The sequence below is a fragment of the Hylobates moloch genome, unplaced genomic scaffold (genome assembly GCF_009828535.3).
Source record: "Hylobates moloch isolate HMO894 unplaced genomic scaffold, HMol_V3 SCAFFOLD_13, whole genome shotgun sequence".
NCBI lineage: Eukaryota > Metazoa > Chordata > Mammalia > Primates > Hylobatidae > Hylobates > Hylobates moloch.
This window is the reverse complement of record NW_026652288.1, coordinates 82,722,606-82,744,298: the sequence shown is the minus strand read 5'-3', so window position 1 is coordinate 82,744,298 and position 21,693 is coordinate 82,722,606. Positions and strand designations below refer to the sequence as shown.

The window sequence follows — 21,693 nt, the reverse complement described above, 5'->3', positions numbered from 1 at the left end:
AGATCCAGAAATGATGGTACCAGTAAGCCCAGGAGCTCCCCCTGTTCCATTCGAGTTACTACTCACCGTCTCAAGGGCAACCACAAATCTGACATCTAACACCACAAATTAGTTTTGCCTAAATTTAATCTTTATTTAAATGAATCATATAATATGTATTCTTTTGTATCTGGCTTCTTTCACTCCATGTTTTATTTGTGAGATTTTTCCATGTGGTTGCTTGTAGTTGTAGTTCCTTTATTCTCACTGCTAATAATATTTTTCCATCGTATAAATATACCACAATATTTTTATCTTTTCTATGATTCATGGGCATTTGGAATGTTTTCAATGTTATTATGTTATTACGTTGTTGTTGTGAATAGTGCTACTGTGAACATTCTTGTATGCATTTCTGCTGGGTATATAGGAAAAAAAAAATCTGCCAGTATAGGATATAGGAGGAAGCAGATGCTGCCAAACAGCTTTCCAAATTGGTTGTACCATCTTACATTTATATCTGCTTTGTGTAAAAGCTCCACTTATGCCATATACTTGCCAATACTAGGTATTGTCTGTCTGCTTAATTTTAGCCTTCTGGTGGATTTGCTGTGGTATCAACCTGTGGTTTCACTTTGCATTCCATTGATGACTAATGGGAGTTAATAACTCTTTCAAGAGTTTACTGACCATTTGGAAATCATCTTTTGTGATATGTCTGTTAAAATGTTTAGCCCACTTCTCTACTGGGTCTTTTTCTTGTCATCTTTCATAGAAGTCCTTTATAAATTCTGGATACAAGTCCACATCAAATATATGTACTACAGATATTTTATTTTATTCCATGAATTGTCATTTCATTTTTAAAGATGTGTTTTGATGAACAAAAATTATTATGTATAATAATCCAACTTTTTATTTTTATGTTCTGTTCCAGAAATCCTTGCCTATCCAAGTCATAAAATCATCCATTTTCTTTTAAAAGCATTAATGTTGTTTTTTTTTTTACATTTACTTTTTCAATACATTTGGAATTGATTTTTGTGCATTATGTAAGATAGGTATCAAAATTTATTTGCTGCATTTGATTTAGGCCAGCACAATTTATTTAAAAAGCCATCATTCTAGTTTCTGACTTATTCTGTTTTCTGTTGCTGTAGCAGAATACCTGAGACTGGGTAATTTATTTTAAAAAGAAGTTTATTTGGCTTACAATTCTGGAGGCTGGGAAGTCCAGAAAACATGGCACTAGCATCTGCTGTTTTTGTGAGGAACGCATGCTGCATTACCACGTGGCAAAGAAGCAAAGAGGAAGCAGACATGCAAAAGGAAGACCAAACATGAGAGGCAGCCTTGCTTTACAATGGCTTACTTTTTTTTTTTTTTTTTTTGGCAGATTCTTGCTCTATCACCTGGGCCAGAGTGCAGTGGTGCAATCTTAGCTCATTGCAACCTCCACCTCCCAGGTTCAAGTGATTCTCCTGCCTCAGCCTCCCAGGTAGCTGAGATTACAATAACTTACTCCCTCCCTTACTCAGCATTAATCTATTCATGACTCAAACACCTCCTACTAGACCTCACCTCCCCACACTGCTGCATCAAGGTGAAAATCAGGCTTCCAACACATGAACTTTTAGGGGACATGCTTAAGCCACAGCACCCCCATTGCATGCCAGTGTCACTCTTGTCATAAATTAAATGAACATTTATATATAGGTCTACTACTGGACTTTTTATTCTTTTCAGGTGGTGTAATTTATCCTTGCATCAAAGCCATGCTGCCTTCCTTACTATAGCTTTATTTATAGTAATTCTCAACATCCGGCCAAGTCTGTCAGCTTTGTTCTTCTTCAAGATTAACATGGCTATTCTTGGCCCTTTTTTTTCCATACAAAATGTGAAATTTGTTGTGGCTTGACTTATGAGTGAGCTATGGTTAATTTTGGTAAAAGTTGCAGGTACACTTGAAAAGAATGTACATTCTGATGTTCTTTGTTGCAGGATTTGACATATGTCTATTAAGCCAAGTTTGTGACTTACGTTACACAGAGCTCTTATGTTCTTGAAAGTTTTTTCTTTCCTTTTTCCTTTTTTTGTCTGAAATTCCATCAGCCATTGACAGAGGTGTGTTACAATTTCCCACTATATTTGGAGATTTGTGAATTTCTCCTTTTATTCATCAATTTTTTATATTTTATATACTTAAAAGCCATGTTATTCACTGAAGACAGATTTAAATTGTGCTGTCTTCTCCTTAGTTCCCTATAGCATCCTTAGGGATGAGGGGACATGAACAAGTAAGTAACCTGGAAGCTCAGAGGAGGTCCCGCAAGGCTAAGATTCAGATCTCTGAGGAGAGAGTGTGGCCGGGGGAAGTCACTAAGATAGGGATCACTTATCTCAGAACCGAGAGAACAACATGGCTGTGGTGATGAAGAAATTTGGCAAAAGAATACCTGCACTGACTGTGCGGGCCACCACCGCATTGGTAAAGGCTGCCTAGACCCCTACAAACAGAAACATTTGCTGCTGGCAGAAACAGAAAATTCCAAGAAAGGAAATGTCCCTTCTTCCCCTTTCAGCTTTGCAGTGTTTCTCCAGTACCCTCTATTGGCAGAGCCTAACTTTCAACCAGCTGGAAAAAAAAAAATGTAGTCTGCAGATTTCAGTTCCAGTATCACAATACGGAGTGATGGGTGGGTTTGGAGCTGAGGAACAATAAATTAATAACTAACATACCTTCTGTATTTCTAGTAATGCTTCTTTCCATAAAGTCCACTTTGTCTGATTATTAGTTGAGCCATCCCTTATCTTGGTTGATGTTTGCATGCTATATCTTTCTTCATGGTTTTATTTTCAATTTCTCTGTGTTCTCATATTTAAGGTGTAGCTTTCCTAAGCACTATAGAGTTGGGGGTAGTAATTTTTTCCGGTGAGACCATCTTGGTCTCTGAGTTGGGGGCAGTAATTTTTTCCTGTGAGAAATCTTGGTCTCTGAATTAGAATATTGAGTTCTTTTAAATCTGAAGTAATTGCTGATAGATTTTGGTTTATGTCTACCACATCGCTATCCGTTTTTATTTGGTCACTTTTATTTCTCTCCTTTTTGGGGTTAATCCAAAAATATTTTAATTTTTTGTTATGTTAATTTGTTAATTATATATTAGTTTATATTTTATATTCCCCAGCTTCTACCTTAGAAATTAAACATGAATCCTTGACTTCTTCCAATCTAATACAAATGATTATTTTTACCAAACTCGTAATAATTTTATAACATTAGAATACTTCAACTCTGTTTACGCTCCCGCATCTTTTGCATCATTGTTGCCATTCTTTTTAATTCTGCCTAGGTTTTAAATCCTGTAGAGGCATTTCTATTATTGTCTTATGCAGTCAAGTGACAACAGTCAATATTTACTTCTGTGTGTATATTCTTACATATTTACTTTTACTATTACTCTTCAATTCCTCCTGGAATTCTCTTTTGCTTTTGCTTCATTCTCTGTGTTCCTTCTAGGGCTCCAACTATACTCTGTTAAGACCTTTTCACTATGTTTCACATGTCTCCAAAGGTTTTTTAACTAATATTTTTCATTATTTTACTTCTCTGTTTAAATTTAGATATATTCTATTGCTGTTTCTTGAGTTTACTAAATCTGTCTTCTTCTGTATCTAATGTGTTGTTTAATCCATCTAATGAGTTCATTTCCGATAGTATATTTCTCAACTCTAGAATTTGTTATTCTTTTTATAGAGTCTAATACTCTGGTAAAGTTCTTTATCATTTTTCACTCTCTTGTCATAAGTACATTAATTAGAATTGTTTTAAAATTCCTTACCTAGCTCTAATATCTTGATCAGCCATGGATAGGTTTCTAGTGTTTACTTTTTCCTTTGTTTTTTTTTATTGTTATCTTCAGATGTTTTATTTTTGCATACTTAATGATTTTCCATTAAGTGCTGAATAGTGTGTATAGAAAATTATAGAAGATCCCAACGACGTATCTTCCTCCATAATGGATGTATCCTTCCTTTCACTAGGCAGATAACATGGCACTTCATCTTAATTTAATCAGGGACTGTTTCATATTGAGGCTGCATTGCAACCCTCGAAAAAGTCTACCTCTGGTCTACCCCTGGTTCTCAAGAGTTTCAGCTGAAAGTGTGGCATTTCTCCAAAGCCCTTTCTCCTGTGGTTCCCTGTCTCATAAGACTGCAAAAATTTTATCTTCCTTCCAGAAGCTTTCCACTTTGCCATCCTGCCCATGAATGCCCAAAAATTGGCATTCTTTTCTGAGTGGTAAAAGAGCTCTGTGCTTGAGGCTTCCCACATATTTACCCAAAGCTGTACAGGTTTCAGCATTACCCACCAATGACTCCTTCAGTGAAATGTTGAGATTCTCACACTCTTCTCCATGCCTACAATTAGCAAATGCCCCCAGAAGATGCCCCTGTCAAAGTCAGCTCACTTTGATGAGGCAGTTATACCCTCTTTGATGAGGCAGTTATACCCTCTTCTCAGCTATGTTCAAACAAATGATTTGGTCTTTTATTCTGCTTTTCTATTAGTTCTCAACAGAAGTTCTGATCTACTACTCCATCTCACCCATAAGCAGAGTATAATGTGTAACTGTTTGAATGATGTATTTTGTTAGGTTCCATTTGTTAAAATAGTAAATTTTAAAGTATGTCTTTGTTTTAAAGTTTTGCACAAACCAAAATATTTTTTTCCAAGCAGTTCTTTGGCTTTATGGTTTTCTTTGGCTGAGATCAACTGGGGAAATATTCGTGGATGATTAATATGTAATCAGTCCTCAAATATTTCTGTACTCCTTAAACCTGAAAATCTTCATTAAATGTAATTGAAACATGATTGAAAAAGTAAAAAATTATATTTCTAAACTATTTTGATACTTCCTCTATCTTAATTCCGAAGTTAATTTTTCTCACACACAAATGCATTTCCACAAAATAAGTATCATTACTTACCCTACATAAAGATTCAGAAGAAATATTCATATAATAGTACTAAAACACTATACAAGTAAGAAATTATTATTATTTTTTACCTAGGATAAGTATATACAAATTCCAAATGGTTACATTTGAAAGCACTTCATAATTATATTATCTTTAGTATAATATCAAAGCAAGAATCTTGCAAAGAATTAGGTGAGCCCTGCTTTTGGCTCAGCTGTTTATGATGGGAAGTGGCTTGACATGCATATGTAGATAAATAGATTATTTTTTACTATCTTTGTCTCTACTAGGTTTTGTAATAAGTGCCATACAACATTGTGCTATTTATCCTCAGGCAAATCATGTGGAAAAATCTCAACCAACAGTTTCTCAAGTGTTAAAAATGAGCATTTATTCTGCAACGTGTAAAAGGAAGGACAGTGTAGGGGTTAAGTTAAAATGCCCTGTAAACTGTTATAAAATATTAAAATAACAACGGTGAGAGCTGTATTATATGAGATGTTTGGGGATTATAGAATTTTTTTTTTTAGACAGAGTGTCACTCTGTCTCCAGGCTGGAGTGCAGTGGCACGATCTCGGCTCACTGCAACCTCCAACTCTCGGGTTCAAGTGATTCTCCTCCCTCAGCCTCCCAAGTAGCTGAGACTACAGGCACACACCACCATGCCCAGCTAGTTTTTGTATTTTTGGTAGAGATGGGGTTTCACCATGTTGGCCAGGGTGGTCTTGATCTCTTAATCTCGTGATCCGCCGCCTCGACCTCCCAAAGTGCTGGGATTACAGGCGTGAGCCACCACACCCAGCCAATTATAGGATTTCTATGTTCATCTTTACCTGTCTCCATTCCACTCCAAAAGATACTTTACAGTGATATGTAATGATCTAAGACGAAAATAAACATCCAGTTCAACCTCCGCAGAAAATAATTAAGGAGCAGTCTCATCTTCATGCCTCAGGTTCTATTTGTGAGGTAATGGAAAATACTATTCATTCATTACCCATAGTGTACAAATTCCAGTGGATCATGTGTTATTTGCTTAGTGTATGATAACACTGGAAGGTAGGTCAGCCATCCCTGTTTGTGATAGGTGTTCCCCAATTGTACAGACTGTTCTTCAGGACACAAAATCCTCAGGGAACAAATGTCTTGACTCAATTTTCATGTAAATATTAATTGCCAACTTACTATTTTTAAGAAGAAAAATTATACAGATGTGTGTTTATGTATAAACAGTTTCACAGTGTAAAACAAGTCGCCAATAATTAAATATTATTAGTATGTTTTATGCATAAATATTATATATAAGTATATATATAATATAGTGAATACATAGAAATGTGTACATGCAGTAGAATATACAGAGAGCACAATATTTAACACCATAATAGCTATCCTCTGTAGAGAACTTATTGTGGGCCAGATGATGCATTAGTTAACACATGTTATTTTGTCAATCTTTCAATCATCTCTATGAGGAATTAGTATTCATGTTTTTGGGGTAAGGAAACCAAGATACATCAAATTAAGTAACTTGCTGAAAGTTTCTTCAGCAAAGAAAAGACAGAGTTAGAATTTGAACTTCTATCTCTCCAAATCCAAAATTCATGTCCTGTCTTCCACGTTACTTTGGTCCTTGAGTTTGGAACATCCTCCCAGGAAAGACAGATAGCATCTCTGATCTGCTCCTGAGTTCCTATGAAGCACAATCCATTTTATTTATCTTTGTAATTCCCCAGGAATTAGCCCTGTATTTTTACCTAGCAGGAACTCAACAAGAGTTTGTTGACTAAATGGATGAGTGAATGTCTACCAATAATTCATTCTTATAAACTTATTTTTCAAGAGAGTAGACTTTAAAATGTTTCTTTAGCATCAAGAGCTAATGCAGCCTCTGTCTTTCTGACAGACTGCTTCATCCGTGCAAGCCCAGGTACCAGTGTTACCTAAGCAAACTAAAGCATATGAATGCATTGGCCTGGAGCCAACACAATTCACCAGACCACCAATATCAGTATCCCCTAGAGTAAGCTAATCATGAATATGCTTATGTCACCAGAAAAGTAGCATTACCAAAAAAAAAATAATAATTTTCTGGGAAAACTTGCTCTAGCATTTAGTATTTCAAAAGAAGCATGAAAGTAATTATAATAATATCTGACCCTTGTTAAACATTTTTAAAATTCATTTTATGACAGTATTGTTTTTTACTAATACTTTTCAATTCAAGCGGTGGGAGTTGGAGTAGGAAAGTCAGGAGGTGGAGCATATGCCATAACCATCTGCATGATGTGAACCTCTGGTGTTTTCGATACAGCCCACTTCTGCTTACTAAACATGCAAATTCCTATGCATTACCCCAGACATGCTGAATCAAAATCTGTGGGGCCTGGAACCTAGAAGGCTTCAGGGGATTCCGATGCATACTAAAGTAGTGTCTCCCACTAAACTATGAACTTTTTGTGAGTACAGGCATCCCAGTACTGACACAGGTCATGACAGAGTTGTTGCTTAGTAAATCATAAATGAATGATTGAATTAATTAATAAATTCTTAAGAAAAAAAGGGATATTTAAAGTCAGCACTGTATGATCCACTCTTATTCTGCCTACTTTATGCCATGAGTTTGTGCTTCTAACTGCTGAGGACATTATGTTTTTAACAAATAAACTTTGATTTACTTTATGGATGGATATAATGGAGCCTGTAGAATCAGAGCCTGTAGACCAACTTCAGTCCTGCCATTGCCACTAAATAGGGATGTTCCGCCCCTCTAGCCCTCATCATTAGAGTAAAGGTGTTAGAACAGATTTGCCCTGTGATTCCTTTCCAATGCTAAAAATTTATTTTTATATTTAAAAATATTTGTACTCTGATGGTGACTAGCCCTCCATCTGAGTACTCTTATGATGTCGTGAGTTAGGAAAGGAAAAATCACCATTTTCCAATCATCATAGTTTAGATTGGTTCAGGCAAGAATCATCAGTGGATGCTAAATTGAGGGAGGAAAGTTTGATGAGGAAGCAGGAAATTGTGTGGTCTCAAAGTGTCTGCGTACAGACTGCATGTAAGTTGCAAGTGGAAAAATCTGTAACTATACCCTGGAAAAACTAGATAGCATCTTGACCAGGTGATCAAAATTGACATTACCAAAGAAAAGCAAGTGGATGTTGTATGCCTCCAAATGTGATACCCTGAGAAACACACATCATTTATGATGTAGTATTCTGGCTGAGGCTGCTTAACCTGAATCTGATCATGAAGAAGTATCAGAATAATCCAAATTGAGGTAGATTCTGTAAAATAGCTGGCTTGTACTATTCAAAATTGGCAATGTCAAGGAAGATAGAAAAAAAGCTGAAGAAAGAACTATTCCAGAGTAAAAGAGACTAAAGAGATGTGACAACTACATACAATATATTATCTTGGAGAAAAAAGAAATCCTAACAGGACATTATTGAGTAACTGACAAAATAGGCAAAATAGGGATAGGGACTGTAGATTAGACAATAGTATCATATCAGTGTTAACATCCTGGATTTGATAACTGTATAATGCTACAGTAACGAAATATCCTCAGTCTTAGGAAATGTGCACTGAAGCTTTAAGGGGTAATGAAGCTTGCTGCATACAATTTACTTTCAAACAGCTTAGCAAAAATAATATAAATGTTTTTATGCGTGTGCCTATACATTTCTGCATGTGTGCATGCACACACACACACACACACACACTAGGAAAAGGAATTATAAATGTGACCAAGAGGTTTAAAATTGGTAAAGCACAATTTTGAGTTCTTGATATTCGTACAACTTTTCTGTAAACTTAAAATTATTTTAAATAAAACCTTGTGAATTTTTTAAAAGATGCACTTCCCACCTCTCAGCAGCTTTAACTTTAAAACATGTTTGAGAATAATTAACTAAATTGAAGGGTAGTTCAGAAGAATAAATCTTCGTATTACTGTCCATTAATTTTGCGGATCCCTGCAAACAAAGCACTGAACTGTCCAACGTATGTTTTTTCATTTGGAAATTGTGAAAACAATTTACCTTGTGTATTGTGGTGGGATGCAGTGGAGTAAGGTAGACAGATCTCTGAGTGAGCTGCAAGATGTGGTTAAAAGCACTGATTTATTGTGTGACTATAAACAGGTCATTTTACCTGCCTAAGACTCCATTTCTTCTTCTGCGAAATAAACAGGTTAGAGTATTTTGAAAGATTCTTCATCTCTATACTTCTACAATACTGAGTTTAAGAAACCAAATGTGAAAGTCTAAGAATTAAGAACTTTATAAAAAGAATTAAAGAGTTGACCTGAATTAAATGAAATTATTTTTTCTTTACACATCTATACAGCCTCTTACGTAAATAGAAACTTGGATCACTTTTACAGGAAGATAGAGCAGTGTTTGCAAAGAAAGCGAACGAGATTCAAACTTTGTCTCAGGATGCTCATGAATTTGGCAAGCTGATTGCATTTATGTTTTAAGAAGAAATGTAGCCAAAGGTCTCTAAAGTACGCTGAAACATTACTTCCTCTACTTCCATATTCCTGCCACAGCAAATGAGTTATTGTTTTTACAAATTGTGTTAAGGATTTTGAAGAAATACAATTGAGCCCTCATGGACCACACTTATAAGGATAGCAAGTTGTACAATTATCGCTTCTCCAAAAAGACTGATTTTTCTGAAGGTTCTGGTTCTGAATAAACCATGCTGTATGTCAACAAAGAATAAGAGAAATTATTTACTCCCTAACAAACACTACAATAAAAAAGACCAGGGTAGGTACATCATAAATATTGTTGACATAGAGTAACAACCAACAAAAATAAGAAAAAAGAATCAGGATGCTACAGCGCCTAGAGAAGCATTCCATTTTGAAGCCAAGTTGTAAAAAGCTAACTTACATTTAGGTGATTGCCCAATTTTCAGCTTTTGTAAAGTGATGCAACAACAACAACAAAAAGATACTTTTGAATGTTTCATTAATTGTATAATAAGATACCATCATCAATTTTTCCAGTCAACAAATATTTACTGTGTGTTGAGCACATTCTGAGTATATAGCAGTAAACTAAGTATACAAAGTGCAGTCTCTCACATTCTGGAAGGGGAATATAAATATGAATGAAATGCAGACAAGTAAATACCACTATGATGAGTGGCATGGAGAGATGTAAAATACATACACAACTTGGTAGGGCTGATTACTCTAGTTCATCAGAGAAGGCTTATTTGCGAACAAATATTTAAGCTGTGATCTGAATAACATAAAAAACACAGTGGAAAGAATATTCTAGCCCAACCAGTGCAAAGGTTCTGAGTTGGGAATGAACTTGTCAAATTAGCAGAACAGAAGGAATGCCAGGTGGCTGGAACATAGTAGACCAAGGGGGAAAGATATGTGATGAGTTTTCAAAGGAGGCAGAGGCATCAGAGATTCTATTCTATTCTAGGTGTTATGGGCAGCCATTAAAAGGTCTTTAGTAAGAATGAGGTGGGATCTGAGTTTCATTTAGAAGGATGACTTGGGTGGATTGCTGTGTGAGGAGCACCTGCAATAATCTAGAGAGGAGATCATGGGCCCTGGAGGAGGGTATTGATCATACATATGGAAAGAGGCAGACCTTGGAAGGAGAGTCAACAGGACCAAATGACGGATTGTAGGATAGGGATTAAGTGACAGAGAGGAATAAAGGATAACTTGTAAAGCTCTATCTTGGCCAACTGGGGGGATACGGTTGGCATGCTCTGGGATGGGAAGACTGAGAAGGGACAATCTTAGGGAATGGGAATTAAGAGATCTGTTGGTATTGTTAAGATGTATATTTGGTATTGTTAAGATGTATTAGATAATTTAAGATGTATATTAGATGTCACATGGACAGTGGAGTATACAATTTTGATATTTTAGGATATAAGGACTAGAGTTGTAATACGGGTAGTTAGGTGTGTATGATGGTATTTGAAACCATAGAACTGGACAAAATCACCTGAGGAGAGAATATAGCTGGAGAAAAGAAGGGGTTCCATGTGGGCTCTTGGTGGAAGAGAAAAGGAAGAGCCAATCCAGGATATTGAGAATGAGTGGTGAGTGAAGTAATTGGAAAATTGGAAGAGCATGGTGTCATACAAAGTGAGAAGAAAGTGTTCCATTAAACAGAGAGTATCAGCTGTGAAGACTGCTGTTACGAGATCTGGCAGATATGAGCCTAGGGATGACCACCAAATTTGGCAATATGAAAGTCAAGGGAGTTTTTTGTTGTTGTTTTTCTTAAAAGAAAATGGCTGCCACATCAGCACAGGCATCAACAGGATCAGTCCAATAACAAAAGAAGAAGAGGTGATATGGAAAGATGACAATTGCAGCAGCAAAGTCATTGAGAGGATGGAGGGATAGGGTCCAAACAAAAGGAATTAACCTTAGAAAGAGCTGAGGTATTTTCATTCAAGGAGCTGCTTGTGGAATTACCAAACCTCTTCTCTTACTAAGTGCAGCTTCTCTTACATAAATCATCTCATTGGATTCTCACATGATTCTCATGTATCCGATCATTCCCAATTTCCAGAGAAGGAAAAGAAAGTTTAGGGAGGTTGTATTATTTGTCCTACAACATGCAGTTAATAAATAATAAAAGAGAATTCAAACCTTTCTTGCAGTTCCAAACTGAATGCCCTTTCCACTACTTAGTATCATGATAAAGTCTCCCTTCTAATGCTCCCTCTGACCCAACATGACAAATGTTCACAGTGTTTGAGATATGAAGAAGTACAGTTGCTTTGATGCCATTTTCATCATTTGGTGGCTTAGTGATCAGCAAATGGCTTGGCAATTTTAAGCTTCAATCCCTAGAATCCATTCATGTAGAAGTTTTATGTCCACATCATTTTTTTCCTGCATCTAATGACAGCTACACTATAGCAGGACCATAATTACATTTGCAGCTACAGATCTTTAATAACACTAAAAATCTAATACCAGGCTGGAAGTGGTGGCTCATGTCTGTAATCCCAGCACTTTGGGAGGCTGAGGTGGGTGGATCACCTGAGGTCAGGAGTTCAAGATCAGCCTGGCCAACATGGCGAAATCCTGCATCTATTAAAAATACAAAAATTAGCTGGGCATGGTGGTTGGTGCCTGTAATCCCAGATACTCAGGAGGCTGAGGCAGGAGAATCACTTGAACCTGGGAGGCGGAGGTTGCAGTGAGCTGAGATCACACCATTGCACTCCAGCCTGGGTGACAAGAGCGAAACTCTATTTCAAAAAAAAAAAATCTAATACCTTTCTTAACAAATTTGGTTCACATATTCAAGTTAACTTATAAACTGCTAGTTTGTTTTGTTATCATTTTAGAAGGAGTCCCACCTAGTAAAACCGCAGTAAAGTCAAATATCTTATTATTAAGTTAAAAAAAAAAAAACTTTTAAAGTAAGGAAAGTACAAATCCCAATCAACTGGGGGTGCAATGCAGAGGACTATATTATCCTATCATCTAAAAAGCATGGAATTTGACATGCTGGGTTCAAGTCAGGTTTGGTAAACTCTCCTGGTAATGTCTTTCAAGTTGTTTAACCTCTTGGTTTCTTTATTATGAAAATATGGCTAAAAATATTTATGCAAAAAGAGTTGTTGTCAGAAACAAATGGATTAGTCCAGTGAGAGCACTTCATAAACTGAGAGTACCTGTTGGTTGTTATTATCATAGATGTAACACTGGACGGTTTGTTTTATTTTGCATTTCTTAAAAAACATTGTAGGGCAAATTTCCCTCTACCTTCTAATAATAATGTACCATTTCTTGAGGGTTCTCAGATAAAAGAGAAGAGCAACCGCTTGCATAGGGACACTTGTCCCTCTTCTCAAAAGCTTTCCCAAATATCTTGAAACTGCATCAGTCCCATGTTCTTACAGAAGTATGTCCATTATTGCTACCATATACTGTAGAATATAGTACCTCAGCCACACATTCATTCTAACAACAAACGTGCATTGAGGGTCTCTTATGTTCCAGGCTCTGAAGAAACTACACATCAATACAGAAAAAGGATTGTGATACATTTCTGCCTCTCCAGCAGTTCACAGTCTAGTAAAACAACATCTCCTCTTTTCATCCTCCACCTCCACTCCTAGCTATGAGCACTACAACGCCAAGACCCTTGTCTCGGTCATCTTTAGTTTCTCTCATATTACCTAGCATAGCACCTTGCTCATAGTAGGTACTCTATAAATGATTATGGGATTGAAGAAATATTTTGTAGTGTGTTTTTTAAAACATTTAAAAGAACTGGTAGACTAACAAGCAAGGTGTTTTTTTCTCATAATGTCTCACTGGTTACATTTAACAGCAAGTTAAAATTAGATCTTTTTTTTTTTTTTTAAAGAAAGAAAACCATAGCAACTGTGATGTCGAATGTTTCAGAGAGCACATTTTTAAGGATTCTCTTTTGCTGAATTGCCCATGTTTGAGCTGCCTATTTCAACCAAAAATTTAATAAATAAGCTGTGGTACTAATAGCCATGTAAACCACTGATTGAATCTATGAAGCAATAGAAACTCCCACATAGAACAGAACACTTGATGAAATACTTGAAGAAAAAAACATAAATGTGTTGAAAATCCACTGAATGAATTTAAAATGGTTACACACTGGAAATGATTGAACATTAACTTATCTTTGTTTCTTGTACTTGTATTTATTAAAAAACTTTGGAGATTGTTCCAATGTTGCATGTCAATATTTGCTAAAGATTTTTTAAAGCCATATTTCTATGAGGAAATCAATTTTACAGTGCTGTCTTCTAAATTAAAGAATGAGCATTTTTATAGAATGTTATCAACAAATACTTCTTTGAATACATAATGATGGTCTAATAGTTTTCTCTTTAAGTATTTTTATTGAAGTAATTATTCAAGTGTAGCTCAGTGTCTCAGGAACACTGACTAATGTCATTTTAATCAACTTGACTACTAAAAAAAAGTGAAGAGGTTGATAGTTTAAATCTAGTTGGTACGTGATTCACTTGAACTATCAAAGAAGAAAATGTACTTTACCCAAGACCAAATTTAAAACAAAAAATAAATCCAGAAATATTTCTCAGAAACAACTTTTTCAAAGTTATCGTCCATACCTTTTTTAAAAAAATCCAATTTTGTTCCTCTTAAATAAGAATGTGTAAATTAGCTGTTGATTCACAGCATTCATATTGATCAACATCTATTGAATGCCTACTGAACTAATGTCAAGAAGAGGAAAGTATATTTCTGCTTTTAGGGAGCTTATTGGAAGAAAAAAGTCATTCAGGAATAGCTGTGATATAAAAAATAAAAAATAAGTGCTATAAATGCCATCGGTATTATTCTGAGGAGGTAAAAATGGATAACTCCTTGGTAGGTTTGGACAGGTAGAATGAGGTGGGAATAGTAAGATGGGGAATTCTTAGTTGATACACTGAAAATGAACATCTTTTGGAATTAACAAGTTGTTCAGCTTGACTTTAGAGTAGTTTATAGGAGAAGTGCTAAATAAGGCTGAAAACACACATTGAGCAAGGTGGTACAAGGCCTCAAATCCCAGATTATTTAAATAGAGTTTTATAATTTTTAAAGAAGCCATAAGCAGCAGTTCCATAACTCTTCTGTACATGTGTGACAATTTTTATTAAAAAAAAAAAAGGCTGTACAGCTGAAATAAAGTCATCCGATTTTCAACCAGCACTGAAAAATAATGGTTGGATTTGGCCATGCTTTTTCAGCCCGCACATTTAAGACACTTTTAGACATTCGGGTATTTATTCTGAATTTGGGAGGGAACCTGAATTAGTTTCTTATATATATTGGGAATAATTGAACTTCCAGATGTCTGAAAGCTAAACATTTGCTTAGATACTTATTCCCTCTGAGTGCTCTATTTACACCCTGTATACTTTTTCCCCCTGTTATTTTTTCTTGTATAAAACTGCACTGAAGACCAAAATGATGATTTCTATAGAGCAGTTTAAAGACTAATGCAGAAGTACTCAGAATCCTATTTCCTAAAAACAATAAAACCGTCCTTCTTGCAGAAAGAAAAAGGCTCGGGGTGAGGGACATCTGGGAAAAGAATTGGAGTGGGAGGAGTTGGGAGGAAAATAGGCAGAGGAAAGGAGCACGGGATGGAGGGAAATGGAGAAAGCGAGGAAGAGAGAGAGAACAATTATTCTCGAGAAGAAATGGCTATAAAGATAACTTTATGCATTTATATGTGTTAAAGAGATGTGAAATAAATACAGCAGAGATAGGTAATGCTGCTGTAGATGCTAAAACTGTTGCTAATGAAAATCAACTACAGATATTCTGGTACATTTTAGCCTCTAGTGCTTGAAGTAGAGAGAGTTTCAATAAGATAAGATACCTGGGAGGTATCATGAAAATGTTGGAACAGCTCACAAACCAGTGTTGCCTGTTTATATTTTTAACAGCCTACTGTGGATTAAAATGAACCAGAAACCCTTAAAATCAGGTATTTTGAACTTTAAACAAGAGCTGCATCTCTGCTATCAAAAGAAACTTAATGATATAGATGAATATCCGGAGTGTTCATTCAACAGAGATCTTAACTGAAGGACTAAAGTTTATTTTTACTCAATCCAAGTCATATGTAGATGTGGCACAAGAGCGAACAAAAAATAAAGTGATGGCCAAGACAGTTTTCCCCATGCCACTCTTGCTAATGAGTAGCCACATTAGCAGACCAAAAGATGTTGGATGCCAGCAATGTTTCTTTCTTTTTTTCTCTTTTCTTTCTTTTTTTTCTTTTTTTTTTTTGAGATGGAGTTTCACTCTTGTTGCCCAGGCTGGAGTGCAATGACACGATCTTGGCGCACTGCAACCTCTGCCTCCCGGGTTCAAGTGATTCTCCTGCCTCAGCCTCCAGAGTAGTTGGGACTACAGGCGTGTGCCACCACACCCGGCTAATTTTGTATTCTTAGTAGAGATAGGGTTTCACCATGTTGGTCAGGCTGATTTTGAACTCTTGACCTCAGATGATCCACCTGCCTTGGCCTCCCAAATTGCTGGGATTACAGGCGTGAGCCATCGTGCCTGGCCAGCAACGTTTCTAAGAGAGGAAAAGGAAACAGGGTCTTGCCCAAAGTGAAGCTGTTTTTGGGGCCTGTGATTCACAGTTATGCTGATCTTCAATACTAAACACAACACAGGCTGGTTAAAATTTCAAACTTAAATGTTTTATCCTATAGAAACACAACTCTACTGTGTCATTATAAATCATTGGGGAAATATTCTGGGATTTAGCTTTTACAAGTTAATATACAAGATAGCTATTATTAGAATTATTGGAATTCAATCATTCTTATGAGATAACAAAGACCATCACAGTAGATCCTTTGATATGTCCATGTATGACCTTAAACCTTTTCTGATGACGTATGTGTCCAATGGTACAGAGGGGGAAAGTACTTCAAAGGTTAGAGCCATAAGAACAGTTACGGTTCTTCCTTTACTTAAAAATCTAATGGGTCACAGTTCAGGATGCTTTTTGTTTATTTGTTTACTTTAAGTTCTGGGATACATGTGCAGAACGTGCAGGTTTGTTACATAGGTATACATGTGCCATGGTGGTTTCCTGCAGCTATCAACCCGTCATCTAGGTTTTAAGTGCTGCATGCATTAGGTATTTGTCCTAATGCTCTCCCTCCCCTTTCCCCGTACCCCCCGACAGGCCCCGGTAGGTGATGTTCCCCTCCCTGTGTTCATGTGTTCTCATTGTTCAATTCCCACTTATGAGTGAGAATATGCAGTGTTTGGTTTTAAGGGTATTCTTCGGCAAACTACTGTCTTCCAAACAAACAAATGAAGACAATCAACAACATTAATAAGTTTTTAGAAGTGACTCACGATTTTTATCTTGAGTCGGACAGTGACCTTGAAGATCAAAGGAAGCACAAGTGTTAGCTTTTATCTCATTGTTATCTTATTATATGCAGCCCCTCTTTCTTGTTATTTTCTCCTATCTTTGTGGTCTTATCTATGTCTATTAGCTATACTAAAGAACCTCATGTTATAGAGGAAGTATATCAGGCTAGGAGTTGGCGAGCGGCAGTCCTAGGAAGGTAATAGCAATCTGAATGGGTAGGTTTTGCTAATGACCAACCAATGTGACCCTGGAGAAGCAACTTAATCCCTCTGTCCCTTAGTTTCTTTGCAAAATGTGGTCCCTGTTCCTATTTACTCCACAAAGTTGTTTCCAGAATAGAATGTGATAGGTGAAAAGAAAGAGTCCTAAAAGATAGGAATCAACCATACTCAATAATTATTATATCTTAGAACACTTGATATTTTGAAACAAATCTCGAAGCACATAGCATGCAGAATCTTGGAATCAAAAGACTGTTAGTTACATATTTTGAGCATTAATGTTTTAGAAAAATACCTCATCTTTATATAATGTACATTGTTGATACCATTACTACAAATATACTAATACAGTAGACTAAAGATAAGTCTATGGCTCACATTTGTGTAAGATTGAAGGTCATGTTCTTCTTCTTTAAAGCCTGTTGTGAACAATAGTTGTCTATGAGCTTTTTAAACTTGAGATTTTCATTAGTAATAAAAGAAACAAATTTAGGAAAGATTGTGCTCACATTTTTGGAAGCTTTTCAGAGGAAGCAGCTGGGGTTTCTTTAGACTCCCAAGTCTATTATTCAGGCGAGTAGTGTATTTTATAATGAGTTCTAGACCACCTGCCTTTCTGAGGAAATTAATATTGAGATAGATTTACTTTGGCTTTTCTTGTCTGACTGGCTATGTATAAAATTTTCCTATTCAATGAGTTTGGATACCCCATTAAAGTATTCATTCGATGTTGTTCAGCCATAGAGGATTATTTTTTAAGACAATGTCTAGATGTGTTTACAACAAATTCTTATCTTGGTGAGTTTTGAGACTGACACATATACTCCTCTATTAAAATAGTCAGTAGATTATGTAAATACAGTTTTACTTACAAGGCAACAAATACTAATAATGAATGAAATAGTGTTTAAAATGAATATATATAGTCTAACAACTGGAATTCAAAATATTGCCTTAATTACTTTCCTTTTTCTCCCCCCTGCAGGAGTTTTGGGCAGGATCGATGGATGCAGGAAGCAGTAGGAGTTTGGAGAGTGCAGTGAATAGGATCTATCATGATCAGCTTGTTCCAAAGATAAACACAAGCAAGAAAATGTCCACCTTAGCACACCCACCTAACATCCTAGAAATGTCACAAGAGATTAAGAAAAACCGTGGAGGTAAACAGGTGGAAATCACACTTGAAAGAATAAAAATGACAAAGAGCATCAAAGAAAAACAAAGCAATGATTTAGAGAAAGCAGCTTTTAAACGGAAGGCAGAAGGTGAAGAAAAGCCAACTAGAAAGAAAGAGGCAAAGATAATAGAACTTGACAATCAGTTAATCACCATGCCTCTGCCTCGCATCCCCTTAAGGAACATAATGGATGTGGAAATGAAGTTGGTCTACATTGATGAAGTGGGTGTTCACTATGAGTTTGTAGAGTCCTTCATGTCTACTGGGAGTCAGCCAATATGCCGAGCTGCTGAAATAGTAGACCCTTCGAGTGTACATAATTTCAGCTTTCTGCCTCAGATTGACAAATGGCTTCAGGTAGCCTTAAAGGATGCCAGCTCTTGCTATAGACAAAAGAAATACGCCTTGGCAGCAGGACAGTTCAGAACAGCACTTGAGGTATGGGATTAAAGAAAATATAGATTGGTGAAAGGAAGCTATGAAATGGAAAGTTGCAATTACATTGAGGGGTTCTGGCCATACTGTAATAAACAGTGATCATGAGGTGAGGATATGTAATGATATCAGGATTTCGCAGTTCCCAGTTTACATAAACCAAACAAATAAGCTATGCCTGCAAATTAATATGCCTGTGTGCACTTGATATATAGAAATAACCCCAAAAGCATACCTTATGCTTTTTACAAGCCCTGAAGTGAATGGTGATATATTTTTTAAAATGCAGTTGGTTTCGTCATTTAGATGCACACCTATAAAAGCCATAAAGTTTTAGTACAATGGTGGTGGGTAGAATATAGATTCTCTAGAAATAGGCAGTTAATGAGTATATGAATTGTCCGCTTTTGATATGTAGTATCCTCATGATTAAACATAACCATCTTTACTTTTTAGCATGTGCTCATAATTTATATGTGACACTTATTACAAACAAAATAACACCATTTTACTTTACCATCAAACTTTATTTTTCTCCCCATTCTAGTGATCTTTATGAATAATTATCTTCCTATCTGTAAACAGGTAAGTTTGTGAATACCTTGGCATAAAAAATAGCCCATGGACTAAAATAAACTTCAGAATCACTACTAAAACACAAAATAGGTAGTAGGAAAATTATACTAGCTCATGACATACTGTACCTATAGAAGGACCAAAGTGTATGCACCATTGGCCTTGCTACGTTGATGAGTGCATATTTCGTATTTTATTTTACAAAACTATCTGGCAAAAAAACATTTCAATGCATACTATATATGCTTGCTGGGCACTGGAGCTATTTAAAAAGAAATGAATGAAGAAATGGTTCCTTCCCTCTAACCATCTGGTGAGGAAGACAAACCAGTCAACATTTAAATCAAGATGCCATAAAGTCCTGGCATGGTGACTCACACCTTTAGTCCCAGCAGTTTGGGAAGCCAAGGTGAAAGGATCACTTGAGGCCAGAAATTCCGGACCAGCCTGGGTAACATAGTGAGACCCTATCTCTACAAAATGTAAAAATTAGCTAGGCATAGTGGCACACATCTGTACTACTAGCTATTCAGGAGGCTGAGGTGAAAGGATCTCTTGAGCCCAAGAGGTCAAGAGTGCAGTGAGCTATAACTGCATTCCAGGCTGGGCAACACAGTAAGACTCTGTCTCAAAAAAAAAAAAAGAAAAAAAAATGCCCACAAGAGTAATTGAGCATGAGCGATGAGAGTGAACAGGAGTCAAATGTGAGATGTTGTCGTGAAAGTGCTGAAATCTAAAGAGTAAAGTATTATTTTCACTGTTATTTGCAAGTTAAAATGACTACAACTATGATGAATTATTAATAGGTGATACCAGACAATGGTGTCCCTAAATATTTAAAAAGGTGCTAAGTACAAAAACAGACCTGAGTAGATATGAAGTAATTAGGTAGCACACAAATAGATGCATCTATAAATACTTCTATTCTCATAAAGGGTCATCTACACAAGTAAGGGAAGTGTGATGCACTATGTAAACTTCTAAACTATCTAATAAGTGCTGAAAAATCCATATTATCCACAAACCACCAAAAGAACCCTCTGTTCTTTTGAACAGTCTTTTGAGCTAAAGCTCTGCAGACTCCGTCTAGGAAAAGGACGCTAATGAAAGACTCTACTAAGAACACCAGGCAGTTCCGCCAGGGCCATCTTCAGCTGAAATTTATTTTCCCGGCGCAGGGAGGGTTAAAGGTATAATTTTATAGATAAAGAAAAATAATCATTTTGGCAAGAAAAAAGAAAGGCATCTTTTCTTAGCTACTGTAAAAGCTTCAAATTAAGTCTAGGTAAAAGCAAAAGACATCTGCGTTAAATGAAAGAAAATATCCAGTTTTCCATAAAACCCAGTGTTCAAAATTATAAAATTTGAATCAGGTTTTGTTAATCCTAAAATATAATTGTACTGCATAATGCTTGTGTTTCTCTCTCTCTCCTTCCCCACTACCTCTTTTTTTCTCTCTCTCCTGTTCTCCTCCTCTCTCCCAGGGTTTTAAGGAAAGTTTTGGATGCTGACGCTAATTACTGATAATTAACAAAAATAATTATTTTGAAACCAAAACTTAGCTTAGACATCTGGCCTACCTTTTGTCTAATTATGTAGGGAGTTAACTTTGAAATCTTAGCTAGAATGTCTCAAAAAAACAAAGCTACTGGGAATAGAGAAGATTTGTAGCCTTTCCTGCCTTTCTTTTCTTTTCCCAAATTTAACTTCTAAACTTAACTTTATTAATACTGAGTGCTCTCACATACCATTTAAAGTATCTCTCCCTTTTCCTTAAGTCCTAACATGGCTTTGAATAAGATAGGATGGACGACAGAAGCCAAGGCACAATGATAATGATCACACTTCACAGATGCAGCAGCAAGTATTTGAGCGTGGATACATTAGGGTTAGGTTTGGCTGCAAAATAAGTGTCTGAAGGAAGGTAGAAGTTTATTTCTCTCATACATAAATCTTGGTAGCCAAGGGCTGATATGATATGATGGTCAGGGTGCCAGATTATATCTCCTTTCCTAAGAAGTCACCTTGACTTCATGATCCAAAATAACCATTCCTGCTGGTGTCATCAAATACACATTCTAGCCAGCCAAAAATGAGAAAAAGGAAAGAGAGGCACACAGTGTCTCCACGAGCACACCATTTTCATTTTTTTCTGTTAACCAAAATTAAATCATGTGGCCACACATACCTGCAAGGGAGGCTGAGAAATATGGTCTTTATTCCAGATGGCTCTAACATTCAGAAGTTCTATTACTGAGAAAGAAGGAGAAAATAGGTATTGAAGGATAAGTAGCATCTCTCCCATAGAAGGCTTGCTATGAGGGAAGTGTTATGAGACTTTTTTTTTTTTTTTTGAGATGGAGTCTTGCTCTGTTGCCCAGACTGGAGTGCAGTGGTGCAATC

General features: G+C 36.2%; 1 protein-coding gene across 1 annotated transcript in view; it reads left to right on the top strand.

Moving 5' to 3' along the window:
- The window catches only part of SPATA16 (spermatogenesis associated 16), a 257,030-nt gene that overhangs the window by 5,681 nt on the left and 229,656 nt on the right, over positions 1-21,693 (top strand). The window contains exon 2 of the mRNA XM_032172277.2: positions 18,088-18,717. Within this exon, the coding sequence (XP_032028168.1) occupies positions 18,106-18,717 (612 nt within the window). The 5' untranslated portion in view covers positions 18,088-18,105. The remainder of the gene's footprint in view (positions 1-18,087; positions 18,718-21,693) is intronic.